Below are 14,328 nucleotides of genomic sequence, written 5' to 3'. Positions count from 1 at the left end.
ACTCTCTCTCTCTCTCTCTTTCTCTCTCTCTCTCTACCTCCACTTTCATCTCACGCTCCCCTTTAACTACTTTACTTTCACGAACAACTTTCCTGTTTCTCTCCTCTCTGATCAGACTGAGCTGCAGGATAAGTGCCGTCATGTAAATCTTGTTCAAGGGGCTGAGATTATTTTACTGTTCGTGCTTTAACACAACGTCTCTGGACTGAAACATGTGAATGACCTCAACGACCTCAGGGGTCTCAGAGATAGAGGTCAGGTCCTGTCCGTCCTCTATAGAGAGGAAGTGTGAGATGGTTTACAGTTCCTGTCTCCTGAGTGGACGCCGTCACTTCATCAAAACTCTAGGCTGGATTTTATCCACAGTGCTAATATGTGTTCGACCCAGTAGGAGATAATCTCAGTAATAATAATAACACAATACCAGTGTTATCAAGCAGAGAATCTCATTTCAATTCATAGTTTCACATCTAAACTTCTGAGCTTGGAAAACAACTGCAGCAGTGAAACCAGAAACAGCAGAGAGAGAGGAGAGGTGTTGGGAGAAGCAGAAGCAGCTTTAACAACTAAAAGAGTGTTTCGGCTGCAGAGTCTGAGTCAGCGAGCAGAGGGTTGTCACCTTCTTCTTCCTCTGTGGTATTGTTAATTATCTGTTTGGTTTGATGTGTCGTCATTTTACTTCAATTGTTTTTTAAACTCATTGATCTCTCCACTGTTTTCTGCTGAATCAACTGAACTAGCACATCATATGTTGAAATGCTCTTACACTAGTTTTTCATTTTTGTTTAACTGAACTCATGCACCTACATTTTTATTATGAGCCATTAACAGATACATTAATGAAAAAAGAATCCTTCTTTGCTATCTAGTTAGACTATTTAACCAATGAATCGAGGAACTCAGTGCCAGCCTCCAAATTAAAGCTTTCTTACAATTCATGTTGCATTTTTACTTGTGGGGTTTCACAGAGAAATGAGAAGGTGTGAATCAATAAAGTTTATTAATAAATGACCTGGTATCAGGAATTTACCAGAATGAGAATGAGAACAACTGTGATGCTGCTCCTGTTAATGAGCTGGAAAGTTTCATAGAGTAGAGTCGTTTTTAGAACAAGTGAATAAAAAAAAGCTTGAGATGCAGAGAAAAGAAGAGGATCAATATCCTGATGTGAACAAGTGGCCACCTTCTCCCTCTCTCCCTCTTTCATCATAAATATAAATAATCTCCTTTAATCATCTCTGCTGCAGAGTGGCTTCTAATAAAGCTCTGAACAAATATCAAATATCTCCTCATCCTTAACTCTCACACTTATGTCTCTCTCTCTCTCTCTCTCTCTCTCTCTCTCTCTCTCTCTCTCTCTCTCTCTCTCTCTCTCTCTCTCTCTCACTCTCTCTCTCTCTCTCTCTCTCTCTCTCTCTCTCTCCCCCTCTCTCTGTGTGTGTGCTCTCCGGCTGTTTGATTTCCCTTCCTCTCTTCTTTCTTTCTACTCTTTTCTCTCGCCTCAAAACTTTTGCTGTTTATTTTACTCTATTTCTGTTGCTGCCTTTTTCCCTCCATTAATGATTCATAACTTCAGTCTCTCTGTTCCTCCTCCTTTTTATCTCTCTATTATTCCCCCTCTCTCTCTCTTTTCCTTACATTTCCCTCCCTCTCTTCACTCCCCTTCCTCCTTTAATCAGGTTCTTCCCCTGCCTCATTATATTCACCTGACTAAGGAGATTTTGGAAATTAGCCTGCAGTCTATCTCCCTCTCACTCTACCCCCCCCCCCCCCCCCCCCCCCCCCCCCCTTATCTCTCCCTCTCCCTCACCCTCTGTCTCAGGTGGGTGAGAACTCATTATGTTTTCCCAAATATCTGTTTAACCCAGTTAGAGCACTGGCAGACACCTACGCACAAATGGCCACATCATATTATTCAGTCTCTCTCGTTCTCCCTCTCTCTCTCCCTCTCGTCACACAGATTTTCTGTCATATCCAGTGTGTAACACAGCAGGAGTGTTTTCCTGGCGCTGAGGTTTGAACACATGTAAATTAACACGCAGGACTGAAGAGGAAAATGGCTGCTGGCTGAGCTGCCTCACTGTTGCTTTCATGTTTTCACAGATTATTACAGATTATTGGATGGAACCTGGATGTTTATAAATCTAATTAATGACCTAAACCATGATCTGATCATCACAGTCATCACAGATACACAATTCCACAGTCAATATTTAACCGTCAAACATGAACAACATTGTGTCAAACATTGTTTTCTGACCTGCTGCACACACATTGTGCTAACATGTTAATAAGATGGCACGCATATACACACGTCTATGGTACACACTCTAAAGCAGTAGTAACGAACGTGGTGTCAGATCATTGGTGTAGCCTAAACAAGCTAATGTTAGCCTAAACATCAAGTAAGTCATTTGTCTGTAACTGATGAGACATTTAATGTTTCCACATGTCAATTCACACACCTGGGAGCAGGCACGTGTTGGCCCCTCCCTCAATGACAGCACCTACCACCTTGTCTACAAACCCAAGGGGGTGGATCGCACTAGGCTACACGCTGGCATAGCTCACAGTCGGCCATAATGGAACGGGCAACTTGCTCTGACTCTGGCTGCAGTTACAGTGCAGTAGATAGGTGATCCAGTCATCTTCACTAAAATAACGATTCATAACGCTGTGAAAAATAAATCATTTTGTAGCTATTACTTTAAAGGTTTTTAAATAATGCATCCACAGAATGTCTAGAGGGGTGCAGAATAAAAGTATACATTTTACAGATTTTTTTAAAATAGTATATAAATAATTGTTTAATACATTTTGGCGGGTCCGAAATATATAAATATTTACATCTGGTTACATTGGCAACGTCGGCATGGAATGATCTCTGTGGCAACAGCATTAGAACGTTGATGTCATGTGTAACTGCTGTAACTACCCAGTAAAACGGAAGGTTGGAGGAGAGCAGTGTGAGTTGTACACCTACTGAAACTTGTAGCTATCACCTTTAACTATTTGCATAATGTTACTTTTATAAAAAAAAAGTACATGATTAAAATTATCCGTGATTTTAAGTATGCTGCATCATAACTGCATAAACGTTCATTAAAAAAATCAAACCGTTTTGAAATCGGACAAAAACTGAGCAAGTTATGGTCATTATAGTAGAATATGCACCATAGGCTTAATGCTCTGAAGGAGAGAGTTGCCTGTCCTACGATGGCCGCCGTACCGGCTACGCCATGTCATTGGGCAGCAGCGGCGGGTGAGTCATCTAGTCTACTTATATATATCTATGTACAAACCCATCATCATCATCATCGCTGTGTTCACTCACCTGGCTCACAGACACAGGTGTGTCGCTCCCATTGGTCAGAACAGCGGCTGTGGGAGGGACAGGGAGATGAGACACAGGGGTTTCCGACGCTGCAGCCAATCTCCACTTTGACTGCTTTTGATGGGCGGGGCAGGGGCGGGGCATCGGGCCGAACGCCGAGTCGGACGCCCTGCGGAGAGACAGAGGGGAGGGTGGTGTTTCAGCTGCACTTCAACTCCATCGGTCAACATTCAACAGTGCATCCACACACTCTCGTCTGTAAACACCCTCACCTGTATACATCCTCTGATCCCGTTCTGCACCTCTCCTGAGCCCAGAACCCCGCCCACATGCAGATGTTTCACCTTCAGACCATGAATCTCATTTCCTACTATCACCGTTCCCTAATAAAGAGAGGAAGGAGAGGTTAGATGTTTGCAAACTGATACACACAGAGCACATCTGATAACATTACAGTATTTGAGCCTGTAGAAGAAAATGTTTTGTAGAGAAGTAGACAATCTGAATCATTATCAAAATGAAAAGATTAAATATTTTATTTTAAAAGAGAAAACCGGTCTTGACGTTATGTCTATTTGCATGTGAGGTCACATCCTGTAATTAGAGCTGTATTTGAGTATGAAGCCCTTTAGTCTATGATGAAGCCTAATTTTTCCTGTATTACATGTTACTACAACCACAGATCTTCCTGTACAAATTTCAGTTTAAAAGCCCTCTACTCAGTTGGTCAGTCAGGGACAGTGAAGGTTGTAGTTTTGTCTCTGCTGTTTGTGTGCAGTCAACAATGCCTTTCTGAAAACGGAACAGATTTGTATTTATTTCCTGATCACTCACTAGAAGTAATGATTGTTCAGTATCTCCACTGAGATCCATCACTGTGAGGAGTCAGATTATTAAACTTTACTCTCAACAACCATGACAATAAAATCACTAAGCTCCGTCCATCTCCATTTTCAGCAGCAGAAGACACAGATAATTAATAGCTGCAAACAATCTCAGAGGTGATTACTGTTTAATTAGCAGCAATGAAGTTTAATAATTTCATATTTTAAATGTTGTCTGCTCTACTTACTAAGCGTGTGACTGAATACTGTTTCACATCAGAACAAGAAACGTTGATTTCATTTGATTCAAGAGGAAAAAAAACATCTTTGAAATGAGTTGGTAAGAGATAAATGTACTGATTCTTTTATTCACCAAAGATGAAATCTGTCCTTGTATGAAACAACCATTATAGCTATTGATAAAAATAAGATGTAAAGGTTCAAAAGGAAATTCCATCTAAATAATTTGCTAATTTTCTACTTATATGCTGTTATTTATGATTAACTATTATATTAACAGTAGCTTATGTGTTGTCACTGGCTCAAAGCAGCAAGAGTCTGTGTGTTACAGGATATTAAAAAGGATCTTTTTAATTGCTGTTAATTGTTTAACAGAAGTAATTAGAGCTCCCTGCTGATCAGACGGAATAAGCTCCATCAGAGGTGAGAAACAAAAAGACAGCCTGTTTCCAAATGAACGTGGTTAATGAAGGAATCATTATTTTTAGAAATCACCTGGAAATTAAGTAATTCTTACCATTCAATAAGATTTGAATGGTAAGAGCAATACAGTCTCAATCTTTTTAGTCTGTATTTTCAAGTCAATGAAAGTCAATCAGATTAAAATACTTCTTTACTCTATTTTAATCCTTTTCAACGAAGGACTTTAAATGTCCACTGCTGCTATTTATGACTCATGAGTAACATAAGCTCAGTAGGTTCAGTGTGACGTCACCTGATAGAGGCCGAAGTCGAGTCTCAGCGTGGCCACGTATCGAGTCTCACGGCCACTGCGGACATCTCTCAGCTCCAGCTGGAGGTCATGCCACCGACCATCTGCAACCTGGACCTGATCCAACCGCAGCCGCACCGGCCGGGTTCCACCACGGGTCACCGAGAACACCAGCTGACCGTTTACCACCTGAGACAACACACACACAGAGTTGTACACTAACCAGGTTGTTTTATTCCTTCACTGTTCTTTCTGTTTTCTCTCTTCCCTGGTATCTCGCTGTGTGTGTGTGTGTGTGGGAGTGTGTAATCCAGTATCTTGGCTGCTCTCTGTCTCTTGGCTGCCATCTCTGTTGTGGCAGTAGACATGATTTTGTCTCACGTAGGTTTTAGATAATTGCGTATTGAAACACTAAACAACCATGAGACATAAAACCCAGAATGAACGTGACGCCGCCGACGCAGCGTCTTTGTGACACCTGTAGAGATTTGGCTAAAAATGTGAAGCATTAAATTAAAACACAATGATTTTATCCTACAGAGGAGGAAGCTGGTCTTAGCTTAAGGAGATAAAGCTAAACGAGAAGCAACAGTTTGATGGGAAACAATGTTTTTAGAAGTTTGATAATTGTGTGTGTGTGTGTGTGTGTGTGTGTGTGTGTGTGTGTGTGTGTGTGTGTGTGTGTGTGTGTGTGTACCTGGAACAGCAGACTGGTGTACTGTCCGGCCTGAGCCTGCAGCAGCGTCCCCTCTCGGGCTCTGGTCCTGAACACCAGGCCCAGGTACCAGGGTGTGGAGATGGTGACGTCATTCTTCAGGTCCCACCAGAGTACGCTGTTTCCCAGGAAACGGTGGGGGTGGGGCATCACTGAGGGGGAGGGGGGGGGGTAAACAGAAGTAAGAAGCCAACGAACGTCACGTAGGCTCACTAATCAGAGTCTGGTATGATCATGTAATAATAATCCATCACGGCTTGGTAATTTAAAAGAGGGTAATGACATGCAGCAAAGGGTCCTTATATAAACACTTTTAAACAAAAAACAAAACATGAACAAGTTGAAGGATGACAGGTGTGCGGTGTGTCTCACCGTGGCTGCAGTCCTTCCCTCCGTAGCCCAGCGGACAGTCGCAGGAGAACGTCTCCCAGCTCACTCTGCACGTCCCTCCGTTCTGACAGGGGTTGGACTTACAGAACTGCAACTTGGCACTGCAGCCTATGGGGAGCAGCAGAGAGCATGACATCATTGATGATGTCACCATGACGACCTGACTCGGACAGGTGAGACAGGTGTCACACAAGTTCTTACAGAAAAAAACCCTCTGGTGCATGTTGTTACTTAACTCTAATAATAATTGAATGTGGAGGTTCAAAGTAAGACTCCATAACCAGAAAACAAACGTACAGGACGATCAGACCATGGTTAACATTGTGAGGCTCCAGCAGTGATTGACATTTCTTGTCTTTTATTTTGAATTAGGGACATGGAGGGGAAGGGTCCATGTTACAGTTTTCACATTGGGAGGGGGGCATGTGGCCCTGAGTGACATTCTGCTGTCACTCTGTTGCATAAGTCACTGTATTTCACTGTCACATGTCATCTTGGTGTCCTTTAATTTCAGGAAAAAGTCCTTATACCTGACGACTGCTCTGTAAGCAGCTTCCTCTTGAGTCAGAGATGTTTTGATGGACTGTAGAAACGCTTATATAATCATTTCTTACCAGTGAATCATGAAAGACCTCATGTTTGTGAATACTGTATTTTCTGATCACTCCACTAAAGTACATTAAGATGAATCAGAGTTCAGAAACTGTTGAGGTTCTACCTCCGCTCCACTTCTGTGATCTTTACTGCGGCACCTGGTTTCTAAACTTTCATTAATGGGTCATTTGATGGCATCATTAAACTCTGACCGGGAATTGTTCCGTTGTTGGCGATAAATCCGGCCAAGTCTAGCGGCTTGTTGTCGATGTGCAGCTCCTTCATGCAGCCGATGAACTCTCTGCTGCCAAATGGGAAGTTGTCAGGGACGTTGGGAACTCCGCCCAGAAACAACGGACCAGTCAGGTCCAGAGACCTGAGGGGGAGAGGCAAGGAAGAAGAAGAGGAGTGAATGAGGGAATAAGGAAGGAGCGAAGGATTATCCCTCAGTGATGAAGGGGAGGAGGGAGGAGAGGGATGAAGGAAAAACATGAAAAGAGGGAAAGAGAGGGAAAGAGATTAAACAGAGGCCGAGATTAACTATGTCATCAGGGTAAATGTCAAGAGGAACAAGAATCAGAGCATAAGAGTGGATGAAGAGGGGAAATTAGATGACAATGACAATGATGATGATGATGATGATGATGATGATGATGATGATGATGACAATGATGATGATGATGACGATGATGATGACAATGATGATGATGATGATGACGATGACGCGGGTAAAATTAGAAACAGCAGGAGTATAGAGAGAAAGTGAAAAGAAAAGGAAGAGAAGGAAACAGACGGAGATTGTGAGATGAATAAACAGAGATTAAAAAGGAGTTAGATCAGCTCCCAGAGGAGAGGAGGTGAAGGTGGAGGACTGTGAGGAGGGAGAAGAGGTGGAGGACACAGAGGAGAAGGAGGAGTAGGAGGAGGAGGTGGTGAGGCGACATCAATGAACGGCAGAGGAGAAAAAAGCAGCAGGAAGAAGGAGACGAGGCGACAGATGAACAAACAACAGATTAACGATGAGTTACAGCAAATATCAGGAGAGAGGGAGCGAACAGGCGGACGACAAGACAGATGGAAGACGAGAACAGAGGAGGGAGAACGGGTAAGAAGATGTAGAAGACAGAAGATAACAGCGCTGGGACCGAGAGACGGGGAAAAGACGAAGACTGTGAAAAACTCAAAGCATCAGCTCGCTCTTTTCCCTCCAGTGACAATGAAGGTTTTTCTCTCTCTAGCTAAAAAGACAAAAGATGCCAGAGTCACACAAACAAGAGATTAAGTTACAGCAAATATCAACACAGGGGAGGAGGAGGGAGGAGGGGATGGGGGAAGGGGGGCAAAGAGGGGGCTCCTAATGGACGATCAACAGAGGAAAAAGAAGAAGAAGAGGAGGAGGAGTGTGGAGCGTTGGCCTTCGTCTCTAAACCGTCTCCTCTTCACTTAGAGCCGACACCACAGAGCCAACGAGATTACAGCTCACACACATCAGCACTGACAGGCTGTGTGTGTGCGTGTGTGTGTGTGTGTGTGTGTGTGTGTGTGTGTGTGTGTGTGTGTGTGTGTGTGTGTGTGTGTCTGAGTGTGTGTGATGTGTAACACAGAGACATTAGTTTGTTGGAGCAGAGTGAACTCAGAGCTTCAAGGTCAAACACAACAGACACTTAACAGCAAAGCAGAGGATTTAAAAGTGTCGTGTGATAAACGGAGCGAGACACATGAAGAGAGAGAGCGACAGAGAGACAGAGAGAGAGAGAGAGAGAGACTAACGAGTAACAAGCTCATCCAAGATATGCAGACTGACAAGATGAAGGAGACGTCAGACAGTCGAGTCTCATTAAAGCATCAGGTCCCTACGGATACAACCTCCCCATCACCTCAACAGGAGGAGTAGGGGAAGAAGATTAAGATGAAGATGAAGATGAAGACGATGAACATGAGGGAAGAAAAAGAAGAGGAAGAAGGAAGGAAAAGAAGATGATGAAGAGGAATAGCAGAAGAAAAGGAAAAAAACGTAGACTCACTTCTTGCTGCTGGTCTGTTTGCCCTGGGCTGCACAGCTGTAGTTTCCGAGCTGCGTCCCGAAGCGAAGTGACAACGCCGTGTCACAGTCGTCAACACTCACCACGGCAACCTTTTCATCTGACGGACCTTGGGCCTCACCACTCATACTGCGCTTAGGCTGCACACACACACACACACACACACACACACACACAGACACACACACACACACACACACACAGACACACACACACAGAGATTGAATCCAGATTCAGGGGAACAGAGAGGTGAAGAGGTCGTGACAGGAGGCGACATGCAGGAAACAGCAGAGTAAGAATCAGAGCAGCCGTTCACCACAGAAGCTCAGACAGCACAGCAGACTGAAGAGACTGGAGAGCATTTAGTTAGAGAGGAAAGAGGGAAACTAAGTTAGTACGACAGGAGACAGACACTGTGTCAGAGAGGAAACGGTCTCACAGTATATCACAGCAGAAAGGTCAGATCAATGTTCAAATTATTGTCATCACTATACTGTAACTGTGCGTTGGCTCATGTTAGGCTATATCGTCACCCAGCAACAGTCTCCAAGACGCATGCCATGTCCAGCATCCTGACTTGGTTTAGTGTGACGTCTCCTCCTCAGGTTGTTGAGTCTCAGAGTGATTGTGTGTTTTTGAAATCTTCTTCTTAGCTTTTTTAAACAGTGTAGAAATTTGTTTTTAAGTTTTGTGGTTTGAACAAAAAACATTTTGATTTGAAAATACTGATCATTTATTTATAGTTTATATGATACGACTTAGTGAAAGTCATGGTTTTTATCATTTTCAGTACATTCTAACAATAATAATATAATATACAATATAATACTGATAACTGTGATCAATTTGGTCGCTATGATTGTGATATGAAAAGCTGTTACCATTCCATCTCTGCACTGTGGATGGGTACAAAAATAAAGAGCGACATCACTCTCACTCTACACTGTCTGCTGATGAGAAAGAAAGAGGGGAAAAGAGAGAAATAAATAAAGAAAAAAGAAAGAAAGAAAGAAAGAAAGAAAGAAAGAAAGAAAGAAAGAAAGAGAAGAAGGGAGGGAGGGAAGGAGGGAAGGAGAGAGAAGGAAGTGTATGTGCCCTGACACACACTCATACTCACATAGCGTGTAGCTGGCTGAGGAAAATGAAAGAACATGAAGAAAATTAAAGGAGATGTGTGGAGAATGAGCATGAATAAAACGGTGACAAGTGAACGCCCACAGAACACACACGCACAAACACACACACGTCAAACAGCAGAACAGACATACAAACACACCTCACACAAACAGCTCGCACAGCTTAGATTGATTCAAAGAGCTCCGTCGGTGTGAAGGAGGAGAAACTGATCTGCCGACGCCTCACAACTAAAAACCACCATCACAACGAGAGCTTCACAGGAAGCTCATCAAACACATGTCAGCAGCACTAAACGTGAGATCAGAAGTTACACACACACACACACACACACATAGACGAGTTAAACCTACCTTGTTGTAGTAGTGGATGTGAACTGTGTGCCAGTTTCCATCGCTGACACCACCGGGCAGGAAAGGACTCACCTGGGTGGACGACTCTCCTGCAGGGATCAGGTTCACATTATCAGGTAACAGAGTTTTAATTATCTTACTTTACATTTGTTTTAGATTATACTTTGTATTAAAAAATCAAGTGTAGAAGCTCTTTTGTCTTTCACTTCCAGCTTCACCTGTGCATCAAATGATATAAAACATGTCCACATAACATGTACTGTTTTAGATTTTAGATTGGGCCAAATTAGATGTGAAGAAGTGAGGAAGACATAATTAAGAAGTGGTTATACAGTATATCTTCAGTGTATGTCTGGTCCAAGCAGACTGGAAATGGAGGATATGAAACAGAAATGAGATATATAATAATTCATTACAATCTAAAACATAATTATAATTATGTATAAAACACTGGTTTCTCCATATCAGCAGTGGAAAGTCTTTCAGGTTGCGTATGGTCTTTATTAATCCCCCACACACACAGACACACAAACACACACACCAGACAGGTGTAGTACCTGTGGAGTACTTAAGCACCACTTGTCCTTCCTGAATCTCCAGGGCGATGAAGTCGTGTTTCTCATTGAAGCGTCCGTTATAGAAGAGCAGACCAGTGTTTTCCAGGGTTGCAAAACTACAACACACACAGAAACAGAATCAAAAATACTTAATTGATCCTTTTCAAATATATGAATAGAATAAAAATAGAAAAAAAAGAAAAGAAATAAAACTATAGAAACTTAAAAAAAAAAGGGGGGGGGGGGGGGGGATAAAAAAAAAAAATATTCCATCAAGAATGATAAACAATACTGACTTTACTATATACAATGACTCATGATTGTTAAATTATGTAGGGTGTCAGATTATTGCACATGTGTGAAAACTGTCCATCTGATGACAGATTGATTCCCGGGGGGAGGGGCTGAGCGGTTTGATGGCCACAGGCAGGAGTGGCTCTCTGTGGCGCTCCGTGGTGCATCATGGGAGAATGAGTCGTTAATTGATAAATAGGCTGTGTGTAATGTAAGAATTACACGTCGACTGCACACTTTTAAATGTGTGTGCTCTGAAATGTGGAAATGACTATATCTGATAATAATCTTTGGCATGTTCAGATATTTTTTTAATTAGTTAATAAAACATTGAAGCCGCCTCAGTGACTCAGTGACTCACACAGATTCCCAGTGTGAAGAGACGGATGGAGCGTCTTCTCCCTCCAGCTGCTCACTGTCATACATTTATAATACATTTATATATATTCATAAACATACACATAAATATATATTTATGTTTATAATTATAATATAACTACTCTACAGCAGGGCTGGGGGGGGTTGAGCCGAGTCCAGGCCATGTTTACACAGCCTGATCAAAAGCACTGTTAATTTCTCTGATGCTGCAGCTCAGATGACAAATTTTCTCTCTGTCAGGAGACGAATGTTCCCACAGCAGGAAACGACCACTTTAAAAAATTCTTCTGACATCTTGTTTTGAAAATAAAAAAAATATTATTTTACGATATGACTGGACTGAAGAAAAGTAACGAAGATAAATCTATGCAGATTCAAGCGTATCAATCAGCAGTGGGCAACAGCTGCCAGTGCATTTAAACTCAGTTTTTTATTTCTTTTAATCTCAAATATGTTTGTTGTCATTCACCCATAACAAGTGGATGACCTATTTTATAAAAACTCTGATTCTAATTTAGATTATTACACATCTAAAACTGATGGTATAAACATTTAATTTGTGCATCTACAGTATAAAAACATTTTGCTTCTGTAAATCATCAATCTGGGTTTTGTTCCCCAAACCCCACCCTCCTGGATAAAATAGTCTACAGCTGGTATGGTGTCCAAGAAGGGTCAACACAACGCAAAATTGATTTCTTTTTTCTTTTTTTTAAACATCTGATGGTTATGTTTAACAGGACAGAAAACATAAACGATGACATGTTGCTGATTAATGTCGCTATGTGATTGTCTCTCATACACTTTGGTTTCATATTTATTGTTTTGATAATAGTAAAACTAACTTATATTGTGGCTTTTGCACTTGAGTTGACCCATCTGGGCCACCGTAGACTCAGCCTCAGAGGAGCTGAGGATTTCAAAACTATTTCCGCTCATTCCTTTGGCAGCGTCTGTGTTTTACCTTCTCGATGCGGCTATAACGTTCAAGGATTTAATACGAACTCGAAAATGAGAAGAGAAGACGTTTCACTGTTTCTATGACAACAGCTTCACACCGCTGTTACCTGAGAACATTTCTATTGTCTAAAGTGAAGACGGGTTATTACAGTAAGACCTGGATGTGAGTGCTGTATGCTCGGCTGTGCTGTGGTTCAGATCTGATTCCACACTGCCACAAATAACTGAGACATCGAGTCACCTGAGCTGAACGAAGACGGCGAGTGAGTCGGTGAAACAGAGGCACTAAATCAAACCTCTGTGTGTTCAATATGTCTGCTTATTATTGTTATTTTTTACTTTACGTGCCAAAATAACTGAATGACAGAAATAATAATGTAAAGTATGAGTTTGTGTTGAGAGCAACAAACCTGATGAAGCTTCATCAGGTTTACATCGGGACTTATTTCCATAAAAGTCAAAACTTAGACACAGTTGAGGAAGCAGAAGCTACACCTTCAGAAACAACTGGTTTCAAAACATCTACAGTATGTAAAGGAACGTCACATTCTTTCACATATGTAATAATAATAATAATAATAATAATACATTTTATTTATAAGCGCTTTTCCAAATGCTCAAAGACACTTTACATTTTTTTTAAATAATTCAGCTAAAAACAGCAAAGACAGTATAAAACACAGAAAACAGTAAAAAACAAACAAACACAGAAATTATATATTAAAAGCTACTTTAAAAAGGTGTGTTTTTAACATGGTCTTGAATGTTGGGAGGTGAGTTCAGGTGCGGATGGGTTTGGGGAGTGAGTTCCAGGGGGAGGGGGCAGTGATGGAAAAGGCTCTGTCTCCCCAGGTTCGGTGCTTGAGTGCATATGTATGTATTTAACTCTGAGTCGTAACTTACATAAACTCTTGAATGGTGATCATGAAACATCTCTTGTCTCTTCCTAAAATCATGTTCCACCCACAAGACCGCGGGTCAGAGGTCATGACTGCTGTGCTCTCAGCAGAGAGACACTGTCTCATACAGATAATCATTAGAGAGATGGGTAACATAGGGCTCTGTCAGGCGTCTTGTGTAAATCACCATGTTTTCCAGTGAATCCATAGAAATCCACCAAATCCCTCGAAACATAGATGATTAAATAAGGAGAAGGTTCAAACTGATTGTGTTAATGTGTGAAAACATTTTACTACCACTCTCAGAGACCGACCCAGAAGATCTGAGGTGACATCATACAAGACATATATGACGTATACATCAGTTGAACTTCAATTAACTTCTTCAGCATTAAGACGTCTTGGGCTCTAGAGATCTTTCTTCACTGAGACTTAAAATCTTGAAGCTAAAAATCTGCCCAACAGGCTGTAAACACACAGCGCTGCAGCACAGACCTGTCACCACTTCAACCCAGCGGTAAACATATGCAACAGCTTCCGGAGAAACATTTTTTGCAGTGGAGAAATGCAGCAAGTGACATGAATAATGATGAAGTCCCGTTCGGCCCTGGTGTGGAAACCAGGCCGAGAAGCTGAGCCAACTGGACACTAAATAAAACAGTGACGTCAGGGGGGCGACAGTTTGTCACAGCCACAGTCATGTGCACCACTGAGTCAGTCATTCAGTCAGTGGACACGAGAGCAGCTCTGCCCAGCAACAACAGCAGCAGGGTCATGGTTTAAATGATGTGTCACGTTTAGGTCGACCACCCCAGATTGATACAGTTTAACCATCAGCTTAAACATGAAACTCCTTATTCTTTTAAGATTTTTTCTGGCTTTTTATGATGACAGTGAAGAAG

At 41.9% G+C, this 14,328-nt stretch overlaps 1 protein-coding gene across 1 annotated transcript in view; it reads right to left on the bottom strand.

Moving 5' to 3' along the window:
• The window catches only part of celsr3 (cadherin, EGF LAG seven-pass G-type receptor 3), a gene marked incomplete at both ends in the record, with an annotated part of 91,118 nt that overhangs the window by 31,394 nt on the left and 45,396 nt on the right, over positions 1 to 14,328 (bottom strand). Inside the window, 10 exons of the mRNA XM_083975807.1 lie at positions 3,335 to 3,503; positions 3,607 to 3,717; positions 5,114 to 5,299; positions 5,808 to 5,977; positions 6,198 to 6,323; positions 7,022 to 7,185; positions 8,834 to 8,991; positions 9,969 to 9,983; positions 10,339 to 10,427; positions 10,896 to 11,011. Coding sequence (XP_083831933.1) covers positions 3,335 to 3,503; positions 3,607 to 3,717; positions 5,114 to 5,299; positions 5,808 to 5,977; positions 6,198 to 6,323; positions 7,022 to 7,185; positions 8,834 to 8,991; positions 9,969 to 9,983; positions 10,339 to 10,427; positions 10,896 to 11,011 — 1,304 coding nt within the window. The remainder of the gene's footprint in view (positions 1 to 3,334; positions 3,504 to 3,606; positions 3,718 to 5,113; positions 5,300 to 5,807; positions 5,978 to 6,197; positions 6,324 to 7,021; positions 7,186 to 8,833; positions 8,992 to 9,968; positions 9,984 to 10,338; positions 10,428 to 10,895; positions 11,012 to 14,328) is intronic.

This window comes from Trachurus trachurus, assembly GCF_905171665.1.
Source record: "Trachurus trachurus genome assembly, chromosome: 7".
Lineage (NCBI taxonomy): Eukaryota > Metazoa > Chordata > Actinopteri > Carangiformes > Carangidae > Trachurus > Trachurus trachurus.
Note: the sequence above shows the minus strand (reverse complement) of the source record. Positions and strands in the feature narration are given on the sequence as shown.